At 42.4% G+C, this 13,264-nt stretch overlaps 1 protein-coding gene across 1 annotated transcript in view; it reads left to right on the top strand.

Moving 5' to 3' along the window:
- The first annotated feature begins 467 nt into the window (after positions 1–467).
- The window catches only part of RBP1 (retinol binding protein 1), a 28,698-nt gene continuing 15,901 nt past the window's right edge, over positions 468–13,264 (top strand). Inside the window, exons 1-2 of the mRNA XM_039486931.1 lie at positions 468–827; positions 1,535–1,713. Of these exons, the coding sequence (XP_039342865.1) occupies positions 755–827; positions 1,535–1,713 (252 nt within the window). The 5' untranslated portion in view covers positions 468–754. The remainder of the gene's footprint in view (positions 828–1,534; positions 1,714–13,264) is intronic.

The following is a 13,264-nucleotide window of genomic DNA, read 5'->3' on the forward strand; positions in this document are numbered from 1 at the left end:
TTGCATTCCCTTAACTAATAGCACGCTCTGATTAATAAAGACATGCAGCACTGATGAAGACATAAGATAACAGGAATTGGCCATTATGCTCTAATAATAACCTCTGCTGAATAATGACTGGCTTTTCCTGAGCCATCAATTCACCAACCAGTCAATATCTGCTGGCATCACGCCTCGCTTGAAGATGACTGTATAATCATGGCTTATTACTAAACTCTAAAACAGAACACACAATTACTTTCACTAGTAGAGTTTGTGTGAGCCTCTTCAGAGGGGAAGAGAGAAAAAAAAACACTGAAAATATTCTCAAATACTCCAAAGAAACAGGATTTCAATTATCTGCAGAAGCCACCCAATGTGTCCACTATACCCAGCCACCTATTGTAATGTCCATCCACATGCCTAAACCAGCCATCTTATTGCAGCGTAAAAGGGGAGGAGTAATGTGGATAAAATGGATACCCTGATAAGCAGTGGCCTTACAGCCATTGTATGGAAAGTGAAAGTTCTATTCCATTTAAATGAAGCCATCTTGCTGTCATTATAAATCTGAAAGGTTCAGCTTTGTGGAAGGATTTAATGGTAACCCTTCAGCGGTAATCGGATTAGAGGGGCTCGAATAACTGCATGGTCTGAAGAACAGATAAAAGAAACCAGAGTTCAAACTTGCCACAGAGGACAGGCATTGAGCTGTGTGGTGCAGAATCAACTCGCTGTTCTGAGGCTTTGGTTTTGGCTATCATATACCCCAGAAATGCCTGCAAATTTCAATGGTTACTGGAAAATGCTTAGCAATGACAATTTTGAGGAGTATCTGAAAGCACTGGGTAAGATTCTTTTCATGTTTCTTTAGCAAATAATCAATAAAATACCACCTATCTTAATCTTGGGTTGGATTTGATTTCTTCTGGGATAGTCCCAGCCACAATTTTCATGCATTCTTAAAAAATGCTTTCTTCAAAAAAATGATTACGTTGTCTTATGCAAAGTTTTGTTTGATTTGCTTTAAGTAACCTGTTTGCTTTTTACCTTGCTATCACTAATCTATGCAGAGATTCAACTACAGAACTTTAAAGGGCAAGCAAAAATTATTCTCTCAACATTTAAAAAAAAATTTGAGAGGAGAAAGTGAGTGTATGTAGGTGGAAAAAAACCAAAATGTGCTTGATGTAAAAGTTTGTGTGTATGCAGTTGGCAGGGAGGCACGTAAAATGCTTATTTCTATAGAAGTGGCATTTTTAAGTAATCTAAATGAATTTGATTACTTATCTCAGTAGGAATTAGTAATGTCATCTTTCCTTTCATCTGTTTGTTTAGAAACATGCCTTTGTTGTGGTATCAAATGTAAAGGGTACAAGGTTTTTTCCAAGCAAGCAAATTAATTCACGTGTAATGAACTTTAGTAAAATAGCCAGGGAACTCTTTTTATTTGTGTTTTGGTCCATCCCAATCCTCTCAAGTTGTACAAGTCTTGTATTGTTGTAGATTTGTGGCTTTACTGCAAATCCTTTTGTTTTTTCTGTTTTGTTTTCAGATGTAAACATTGCTGTGAGAAAAATTGCCAACTTGCTAAAACCTGACAAAGAAATCATTCAGAATGGAGATCATATGATCATTAAAACGCTAAGCACTTTTAGAAACTACATCATGGAATTTGATGTAGGAAAAGAGTTTGAGGAGGATTTAGCAGGGGTGGATGATCGCAAATGCATGGTAAGAATTAGAATGGTTACTATTGCATGACAAAAAAGATTAGAAATAATTAGTAATAATCCTAGGTCTTGCAGCAGGATGCAGAGGCAAGACATTTTCATATGGTTGTTCTTAGAATTTTTATTTTTGTACTTGACAGCTTCATTTAGACAGGGCTGCAAACTGTTTTTAGCTTGTCTTTACAATAAAGGAATGTTAATGTTAAACTTGAATGTGAAGCTATTTCTTTTATTAAAGAACAGGCACTAAGTTAAAATTGTCTCCAGTATAAAGTAATTGGGAGTGATATTTGCTATTCAAAAAGTAATTTACAACCAAATTCTACCACTCTTATATTGAGCAGTGCTTCGCCACAGAAGCAACCCTGTTGATTTCAGTGGGGTAATTTACTACTTAATATGAGCAAGGGTGACAGGACAGAAGCCCCTAATGTTTAGGAACTGGTGTCTTTCCTGTCTGTGTGTGTGTGTGTGTCTCTCTCTCCCCCCCCCACTTCTATGGTGTTGGTAAGTTGTATAATCAATTGCTTGACCACACTCTGGTTTGTTATGAAATATAGTCAAGAGGCCATAACCAATGCCAGTCAGGTTTATTGCTCTAGGCCAATAATAATATAGTACAGGGAAAAGGTTCTATATGGATGATACCATTTTCCAGGAAGCTGTCTCATGCACCATTGTTATATTCACCTTGCGCTGAAGGTGTGCTCCTGAAGTTACACCCCGAAAGCCATCTTTTTATCCCCTACCTGTTTACCAGTAAAAGGTACTGTGTATGTCATCTGAAACCAGATTTAACTGATCACCTTTCTACCTGATTTTTCTGGTAGCATGATGTACCTCTTATTTTTGTTCTGAACACACGTGTTTGAGGTACTAAAGAACACGAAGACACCTCCTAGGTTTGTCCTAGGGTAGTCAGCTTGTGAGGGGAACTCCCATTCTGTTGCTATAATACATTAATCATATGTCCTGATCCTGACAGCTTTCCTATCTACTTAAGCCATAGCTTACTTCAGCTATGCAAAGTGGTATTGAATACTTAGCATAAGTGAACAGGAATATAATAAAGATATAGGCCAATTTAGACTATTTAACTGCTATATTTATGCTTAGTAATATTTGTGCTTAATATATATGGTGTGGATAATACATGTCATCAATATAATATATATGTAAGTAGCCAGCATATATTGGTCAACGCTGGAGAGTTTCACTACACTACAGACAGCAGGCTTAACACATCCATTTAACAAGACAAAACCAGAGCAAATCTTAGAGTAGGTAAGTGGCTCCAAGAGCTCTCCCTTGTGAGTATTTACAAAATATTGTCTCTGGCAAGAGGTATCTCATGACCAATAATACCAATTAACAGAAAAGGCTCAAGAATCTCAAGCTACTTAGCTGAGTCAGAGACTGGATGTTATCTCTCCCATTAGTCCGAGGTCATGACATCTCTGCAATCTCCCAAAGTGCAGGAATTGCTGACGAACTAAAGAAAATTATTTTACCAGCGGTTGTAGCAGGGAAACAAAGGAGAAATGAAATAATAGGCTCCCATTCTTAAAAAAAATACCTGGCCAACTCTGTGACTGATCAATATTCTTCTCTGACATCAGGATGTAGAAGTTTACTTTTGATCCAGCAACGGCAGGAAAAGGAAGGTTTATGAGATCTGGTGAAAGGGAATGGCTAGATATGTGGCAAGCCACTGCATGGGCTAAACCTTCAGTATTCTTTGCTTCAGAACCCAGACACCAGGGGGAAAAGGGCATTTTTTCCTCCTTCCCTCTTCTCTCTCCCCACAAAAGGTGGTATAATGTAGTACAGCATTTCTAGTTACTGGCAGCTCCTTAAATCAGGGCATAGAAACTCAATAGAGAGGTATACAACTATTGCAGCTTGATTGACCATGTGTGGTTTGCATGAGTCACACAGTACTGACTGAATTCCCAAAGACTTGTCCCAGAATTCACTGGCCTTGCTGTAATACCTGGGATGGATTACCTGGGTGGCATCATCTGCTGCAATTGTTCCAAAGTTCCCGTCAGGAATCGGGGAATGTACCTGAGATACGACACTTTCACCAAATCCGTGGTCTTACATCTTGGCCACCAATACTGTAAACAATCTATAACTGCAGCTCTGCAACTAAATACGTTAGTAATGTTAGCCTCATTATATCTGCCATAATTGCCCCGGGTAATAGTGTAGTTTATAGTTTAGTGCTTCCTATGGAATTATACATGGATTATTTTTTTAAGAATGAGATCCCAGCTCTCCTACATCATAGGAGAGTTGCACCCTGGAACTGTCTCAGGTTGTTTTGCTCTCCAGGCCCTGAGAACAATATGCAATGCGGTGCCAACAGCCTTTGAGTGACTAATCACTAGTCTCTGGGCCAGATAGTTTCTGTCCCTGGCACAAATGAGGGACGGCACAAGAAGCACAGGGACTGTTCCTGCCTAGTGTTCCTGGGGGCAAGTCACTCCGAAGGGAGCAGGGAGAAGGTGGAATTTGGCCTTGATTCCTCCTCTCTTCCACACTGGCATGAGCTGGGAAGGTGAGCATGGCTTCACCTTCCAAATAGATGCTGCTTCTTGCACACTTCCCCTGTGTGCTGGGAGGGATTGTGATTTGAGTATCCTGAAAGTAAGGATGGTTCAGTGTTTACGACACTGAACTGGGACTTGAGATAACAGATTCCATGTAGGACCTTGGGCTAGTCACTGAATCTCTTTGTGCCTCAGTTTCCCATCTGTAGGCAGGGGATAATACCTCTTTTTATCACAATCTAAACAGACAAGGCAAGAGTGGAAGTTTTTCAGGGAAGACACTCTCTCTTACTATGAGATGTTTACTGGGGCCTTTTGGCATGTTAGTACTGTTAATAAATGATAATAGAAGCACAACCTGGCCTTGTATGAGTACTTCCAAATGAAGTAAAATCAGGAAAGTGCTGTAAGCACAGCTGTGCAGCAACAGAAGAGGATTAGGGGAACTAAGAAGGGGAAGAACTTACCCACAGTGGTGCACTCCATTCAAGTGGAAGGTTCCTTTTCTGTTGCTAATGCCTTTTCACATCTGGAAAACTAGGCTGAAGCCCAAGTAAATATTGTTTTAATAGAAAAGTGGTTCAAGTAAATCCTACACTGAGATGATGTACTAGAAGCATACTACAGAGATATTGCCTATGAGGTACCAGAAAGTTCAGTTTTGAGAAAATTCTTGTTGGTAGTATGCATAACTGTGTTGGATGTAAGCATCTAATGTAAAACTTCAGTGCTTTGATGATATCTGTTATAAATAACTAGGTAGTTGCAGTGGTTGTGAATAACATCTGTACAACAGCTCTCCTTTTAACTAACAACTATCATTTTCCTAGATCTTATCTGCTTGCTGAGTCCCCGACTTCTCAGGAGCGTTGCCAACTCTTGCAATTTTACCTCACAATATTTAGTGTTTTTCTTAAAGCCCCAGCTCCTGGAATCATAGGCCTATATCAGAATCCCCTGTGATGCCACTAGTCCACTGTGTGTAGATTATTTTTAAAAAGCAGATGAATTAAGAGATAATACAAACAGAGTAATTTATATTGGTACATTATGAGCATGTAGTTTAGATTTTGGTCATATTTCCATAGGGAAAATGTAACCTTGACAGGTAGTGGAGTAGTTAGAATAATTCCAAATTTTAATAGCACCTGTGATGAGGAAAGACGAAAGAGATTGAGCTGATTCTTATTAGAGAACAAAGACTTTGATGTGGCTTAAAGGAGGTACAGAGTGTACAAGTGGGGTTGGTATTAATGAGCTAGGTGCTTCATCGTTTTTTTTTCCCTTATACTCTGCTAAAGTATCAATATTGATCACTGCTAGAGGCTGGGCTTGCTGGACCAATGGGTCTGATTCAGTACGGCAAATCCCACATTGCTAGGAAAACATGGGAAAACCGAGATGGGTTTATTGCTGATTTAATCTGGTCTTGCCCCCTGGGTTTCTTTTGCTCCACTAGGCTGTGCCAAGATGGTTTTATAAAAACCACTTATTGGACATCCCTCAGGATGACTGCAGTAGTAATATCTAGACAGATAGTAGCAGTAATCACTTGAACATCTCTGGGACACACGTAGCCAGCAGAGAGGGAAAGTCTTGAAGCCAGATATGTCTTTTGCCCCCACTACTCCTCTTGGAAGGCTGTTCCAGAACTTCACTCCTCTGATGGTTAGAAACCTTTGTCTAATTTCAAGTCTAAACTTCCTGATAGCCAGTTTATATCCATTTGTTCTTGTGTCCACATTGGTACTGAGCTTAAATAATTCCTCTCCCTCCCCGGTATTTATCCCTCTGATATATTTATAGAGAGCAATCATATCTCCTCTCAGCCTTCTTTTGGTTAGGCTAAACAAGGCAAGCTCTTTGAGTCTCCTTTCATATGACAGGTTTTCCATTCCTCGGATCATCCTAGTAGCCCTTCTCTGTTCCTGTTCCAGTTTGAATTCATCCTTCTTAAACATGGGAGACCAGAACTGCACATAGTATTCCAGATGAGATCTCACCAGTGCCTTGTATAACGGTACTAACACCTCCTACTGGAAATACCTCGCCTGATGCATCCCAAGACCTCATTAGCTTTTTTCATGGACATATCACATTGACGACTCATAGTCATCCTGTGATCAACCAATACTCCGAGGTCCTTCTCCTCCTCGGTTACTTCCAACTGATGACTCCCCAGTTTATAACAGTAATTCTTGTTATTAATCCCTAAATGCATGACCTTGCACTTTTCACTATTAAATTTCATCCTATTACTATTACTCCAGTTTACAAGGTCATCCAGATCTTCCTATAAGTTATCCTGGTCCTTCTCTGTATTGGCAATACCTCTCAGCTTCGTGTCATCTGCAGACTTTATTAGCACATTCCCACTTTTTGTGCTAAGGTCAGTAATAAAAAGATTAGTCCCAAAACTGATTCCTGAGGAACTCCACTAGTAACCCCCCTCCAGCCTGACAGTTCACCTTTTAGTACAACCCATTGTAGTCTCCCCTTTAACCAGCTCCTTACCAACCTTTCAATTTTCATATTGATCCCCATCTTTTCCAATTTAGCTAATAATTCCCCATGCGGAACCGTATCAAATGCCTTACTGAAATCAAGGTAAATTAGATCCACTGTGTTTTCTTTGTCTAAAAAATCTGTTACCTCCTCAAAGAAGGAGATCAGGTTGGTTTGCCACGATCTACCTTTTGTAAAACCATGTTGTATTTTGTTCCAGTTACCTCAATGTCCTTAACTACTTTCTCTTTCAAAAAATTTTCCAAGACCTTGCATACTACAGATTTCAAACTGACAGGCCTGTAGTTGCCCGGATCACTTTTTTTCCCTTTTTTAAAGATAGGAACTAGGTTAGCAATTCTCCAGTCATATGGTACAACCCCTGAGTTCACAGATACATGAAAAACTCTTGCTAATGGGCTTGCAATTTCATGTGCCAGTTCCTTTAATATTCTTGGATGAAGATTATCTGGGCCCCCCAGTTTAGTCCCATTAAGCTGTTCGAGTTTGGCTTCTACCTCGGATGTGGTAATATCTACCTCCATATCGTCATTTCCACCATCCTACCATTATCCCTAAGCTCCTCATTAGCCTCATTAAAGACTGAGGCAAAGTATTTGTTTAGATATTGGGCCATGCCTAGATTATCCTTAACCTCCACTCCATCCTCCATGTTTAGTGGTCCCACTTCTTCTTTCTTGGTTTTCTTCTTATTTATATGGCTATAGAACCTTTTACTATTGGTTTTAATTCCCTTTGCAAGGTCCAACTCTATGTGACTTTTGGCCTTTCTCACTTTATCCCTACATGTTCTGACCTCAGTAAGGTAGCTTTCCTTGCTAATCCCGCCCATCATCCACTCCTAGTAGGCTCTCTGCTTTCTCTTAATCACCTCTCTGAGATGCTTGCTCATCCAGCTTTGTCTACAACTCCTGCCTATGAATTTTTTCTCCTTTCTTGGGATGCAGGCTTCTGATAGCTTCTGCAACTTTGACTTGAAGTAATACCAGGACTCCTCCACCTTTAGATCCCCAAGTTCTAAAGTCCAATCCACTTCCCTAACTAATTTCCTTAATTTTTTTTTAAATTAGCCCTTTTGAAATAAAAAACCCTAGTCACAGATCTATTTTTGTTTATCCTTCTATTCAGTTTGAACTGAATTAGCTCATGATCGCTCGAACTAAGGTTGTCCCCTACAACCATTTCTTCTATGAGGTCCTTGCTGCTCACCAAACCAAATCTAAAATGACATCCCCTCTTGTTGGTTCAGCAACTACTTGGTGAAGGAATCCATCAGCTATCACATCTAGGAAAATCTGAACCCTATTACTATTACTAGCACTTGTCCTCCAGTCAATATCTGGGAAGTTAAAGTCTCCCATGATCACACAATTCCCATTAGTATTTACTTCATTAAAAACATTAAAAAGGTCTCTGTCCATATCCAAATCAGATCCCAGTGGTCTGTAGCACACCCCGAGCACTATCTCAGGGGAGGCTCTAGTAGCTTTCTTCCCCAATGTTATTTTTGCCTAGACAGACTCTTGTCTTATCCATTCCATCCCTTCTTATTTATTTACAGTCTACCTCATCATTGATATATAATGCTACTCCACCACCTTTGCCTTTATTTCTGTCTTTCCTAAACAGCACATACCCTTCAATACCTGTACTCCAGTCATGACTATTATTCCATCATGTTTCTGTTATCCCTATAATATCTGGTTTCACTTCCTGCACCAGTAACTCTAGTTCCTCCATTTTGTTACCTAGGCTCCTCGCATTGGTGTACAAACATGTTAATTTTTGCTGTCTGGCTTTGATCACGTTCTTTACCCAATTAGGCCCAGATGTTCTACCACCAGTATCACCTATTAGAATGGTATCTACACTACCCTTCCTCCTTATGTCCATTCTCCTGTCCACAGCTGTATCCTTTCTTACTTCGTTTTCTTCCCTCTCAATGTTAAAATCCAGTGTGGAGATTACCTGAACATCTCCCAACCATCTCCCCCCAATTCCTAGTTTAAAGCTCTCTTAATCAGTTGTGCCAGCCTCCATACTAGAAGTCTATTTCCCTCCCTACTCAGGTGAAGTCCATCCCAAGAGAACAGTCCTCTGTCCATGAATACCTCCCAGTGGCCATACATCCCAAAGCCCTCCTTATAGCACCACTGCCTGAGCCATCTGTTGATCGTCATAATCTTGTCACACCTTTCTTGCCCTTCTCTTGGAACAGGCAGAATTCCACTGAAGATCACCTGAGCCTTGATTTCCTTAAGCATCTTCCCCAGCCTGGCAATCTCCCTTGATACGTTCCAGCGAGAATCTAGCCCTATCATTCGTTCCCACATGAAAGACAATCAGTGGATTCTTTCCCGCTCCTGTTAGGATCCTCTTCAGCCTCAGGTCCACATCCCGTATCTTAGCACTGGGCAGACAGCACACCCTTCTGTTCTCTGGATCAGCTCTGGTTACAGGCCTGTCTATTCTTCTCAGTAAGGAGTCCCCAATCACGTAGACCTGCCTTTTCCTGGTGACGGTGCGATTCTCCCATCTATCCCCTGCTCCCTTTGGCTGCAAGTCCTCTCGATTCCTATTCACCTTTGCAATCCTCCGCAACGCATCCCATATCGTCCTGGGGCTCATATTTGGTGGTGTTATCTCCATTGACTCTTTCCCTCTTCTTATAGGACTAACTGCTCTTCTCTTCTTTCTTGCCCTCTCACCTTCAGCAACCACCTGCTGTGCCCCTTCTTCATTTTCCAACTCTGCAAACCTGTTCCTGAGCTCTATTTCTCCTTCACTGGTCCGTCTTTTCCTCTGCCTCGTTCTCTTAGTCACATGCTTGCACCGTCCACTTTCCTCACCCAGGAGTCTCCCCTCAGAGTTCTTTGGTCCTGCTTCCATCTGCAAGTGTGAGCTTTTCCATTCAGACTCCTCATGTCTTCGCTCCATCATCCGCTCGAACCCCCTTCTAAACTCAACCAGAGTTTCCACCTACATCTCCAGTCCTCAGATTTTTTCTTCCATCAGCTCTATCAGGCGGCACTTCATGCAGATTAAACTTTTATCAGGTACCCCCATGTACATGCCGCAGCTTCCACATCTAGTCATCCTCATTGTGTCTTCCACTGCTTGGGTCATTACAACTGCTGCCTCTGTGTCTGTCATAGGCTTCCCACCTAAATCCTGTAAATCTGGGAAATACAAACCAAACCAAAACACCACCACCCACAGCAAAACAAACCAACAACAAGCACCAAGACACTGCTAGAACACTGCACGCTCCCTTCAGTAGCCTGTTTGTTCTTCTGCCTGCCTTTCTTAGTCTTTCCCCAAACTCCCACTCAAACTCCCCTTTTTACAGCTCTGTTTCCTGGCTCCTGTGCCACTGCAACTGTCTATACCACTGCCTGACTGGCTGGCTACCTTTATAGAACCTCTAGTCAGAGAAGCCCCGCCCCCTAATCAGGGCTCAGCTTTTCTCCCAGCACACTGCCCCTACCAGCCTCCACATATACAAATATCTTCTCCTCCAACAGAAGTCCCACTCAGACTCCCCAGTTTATAGCTCTGTTTGCTGGCTCCTGTGCTGCTGCAGCTGTCTATGCCGCTGCCTTACTGGCTGGCTACCTTTATAGGACTCCTAGTCAGAGAAGCCCCTCCCCCACATTACATAAGGTGTGAAGTTAATTAACAAGTATTTAGGCAGGGTCTAGTCCACAGTATTACTGGATTCTACAAGAGGAATGAATTGTTGCTAATCTATGTTATATCAGGAATCATAATTAAGACCATATCTACCTGAAAAGCAGGCACCCTGTAATTATAATCACAGGGGTTTCAATGGGACTACTCAGAGAAAAGTAGTACTCAGCACAAGTCTGAGGCTCATTATCAGTTGTGCCATTTTAATGAGATGTGTTGAATAATCTGCCTCTAAATCCGCAGCCCTTCCACTTGACCCCTACGTTGATTCATGTGTCTTGTGTTCCTGCCTCCTTTTCTGATTCTGTCTTCCTGTAACAGTTCTCCTTCCTCTGGGCTCCTTGCTCTGTGCTTTCAAGTATGCCCTTACATCCCCATCTTGGGAATAAAACATCCCTCAGTCCCCATCGTCTCTCTACCATTCTATCTCTGGGCTTGTTTCAAACACTGCTACATTAATGTACACCAAGGAGCTTTTGGTGCACACCAACAGTGTCCATATGGGCCAGTTAGTGTGGGACACACTAGTGCGCACTAGAATTTACAGCCCTCTGCTGCAGAGCCCACATTCTGGCCAGTTTGTCTTTCAGTAGAGATTTGAGCTGGCCTATAAGGGTATGTCTACGCAGCAAAGAAAAACCCGCGACTGACCCATGCCAGCTGGCTCAGGCTCGGGCTGTAGGGGTGTTTCATTCAGGGCTGGCTCCAGCTTTTTTGCCGCCCCAAGTGGCGAAGGAAAAAAAAGAAAAACCCAATTGAGCTGCTGCTGAAGAGGAAGAGACAGAGTGAAGGACCCGCCACTGAATTGCCGCCAAAGACTGAAGCGGAGCGCTTGAGGTGTCGCCGAAGAGCCGAACGTGCCACCCCAATCATGGACGGACTGCCGCTCCTTTCTATTGGCCACTGCGGGCACCTGCTTCCTTCGCTGGTGCCTGGAGCCGGCTCTGGTTTCATTCCTGTATAGACTCCTGGGTCCTGGCTGCAGCCCGAGTCTGGAAACATCTCACCTCGCAGGGTCCTAGAGCCCAGGCTCCAGGCTGAGCCTGGAAGTCTACACAGCAATGAAACAGCCCCACAGCCGGAGCCCAGAGCACCCGAGTTGGCTGGAATGGGCCAGCTGTGGGCGTCTAGTTGCTTTGCAGACATACCCTAGTTGAAGAAACATGTTCCAGAGTCCTATAGTGGCAGATTTCTGTTGCCAGGTGCCAGAACTCAGAAGAGCACCCACAGCAAGAGAGGGACATTGTGGTACACCCTACCAACCTGTTTGCTTTGAATTAACTTTTGGTGCTGCAAAGTGAAGCAGAAGACAGGACACTGAGGGCTGGATCATGGTAGTGAGAGTACAAGTGGGAAAGGATGAAATAAACAGCTCCATTGTGTGCATACACAATGTATGTAGATGCTCACCCTGCTCTATCTAGTGTGCTAAAAATAGCAGTGCAGCCACACGAGTACAATCCTGATTAACCCCTGTGTACACACTTGAGAGGCTAGCCCAAGCTGCCACCCATGCCACCACAGCCACCATCCTATATTGAGCATGCTAGCTCCAGAGTGTCTGTCTATCCATGCTGGGAAACACCCTCCCAGCTGCTGTGTAGATTTACCCAATATGGCTCGGAAGCACAGGCTCAACACACAGACAGTTCCACTAGTGGGATACTGTAATCCTGGTCCAATTCTCCTCTCTGCTTCTGGGAATATTGTTGCAAGCTTTGACAGGGTGGCAGAGGTGCATCTGCCACGTACATCCTAGGAAGAAATCTGGCTGAAGAATCCTGAGGGTTCACTGTCAATAGGAAACACTTTTGCAGCCCTTCCAGCACAGGCTCCATCTCTAAGCCACATTCTAGCTTACTGGTCCACTTTCCCAAACCCATCGGAAGAGTCTCGAGGGGAATGGAAGACAACTTTCAAGTGCCTTTGATTTCTATAGTCAGGTCAAAACGCAATACATACATATCCATAGACTAAATGACACAACTGTTTCTACAGGCTGTGCATGGTCCTTCTGTTCACAGACAGGCAAGCTCTTGGCACCACTTCTTTAGCTACAGTTCCTGCCCACCTGGATCATTTCCAAGCTGAAAGGAGAAACCAAACATTTTAAAATTCTTTGTAGATACTGAAAAGCTTTGTATACTTGGGATGAGTCATTTGCGGAAGAAATGTATTTCCCTGCATCAAACTTCTGTTTTTCTTGGACTTCTGGCAAGTCTGTCATGAAACTCATTGATCATGTTATAAGAGCATCTCTTAGGATACAGCATTGTCTTACTACTGTAGACCACTTGCATTTTGAGGACCTTGTTGGAAGCCAGTTTTGCATACTTTCTCCAGCACAACACTGGTGCTGTTCAAGAAATTGTATTTGTCTCTGGCTTATCAAGGTTCATGATTGTGAAAAAAAAATTAAAAATGAGCCACACAGACAGGCAAATAGGAAACATGAAGAAACTGATTTCCTTACGCGTGGTTCAGCCTTCATGTTCTTCATGTCATCATCATCTTCTTATGCTGTGTTCAGAGCATGTAGGACTTCAACAGTTTGGGAACCTAACAGCTTTGTTTTCTTGGTGTTTCCATAGAGGATTCAGCTTCCTGGATTTCATGTACATTTGAAGTAAGCTGGAAAATAAAAAGTGCACACATTTTTTATTCAGAAGGTCCACTGAGAGAAACTGCATTTTCAGGGGAGTGGGTTGCTTCATGCATTACCAGATTAAACTCTCTGTTACAAAGTAGATAGAAGGTCTTGTCTAGTTTAGTTCACTGGTT

This window comes from Mauremys reevesii, linkage group 9 (genome assembly GCF_016161935.1).
Source record: "Mauremys reevesii isolate NIE-2019 linkage group 9, ASM1616193v1, whole genome shotgun sequence".
In the NCBI taxonomy this organism is placed as follows: domain Eukaryota; kingdom Metazoa; phylum Chordata; order Testudines; family Geoemydidae; genus Mauremys; species Mauremys reevesii.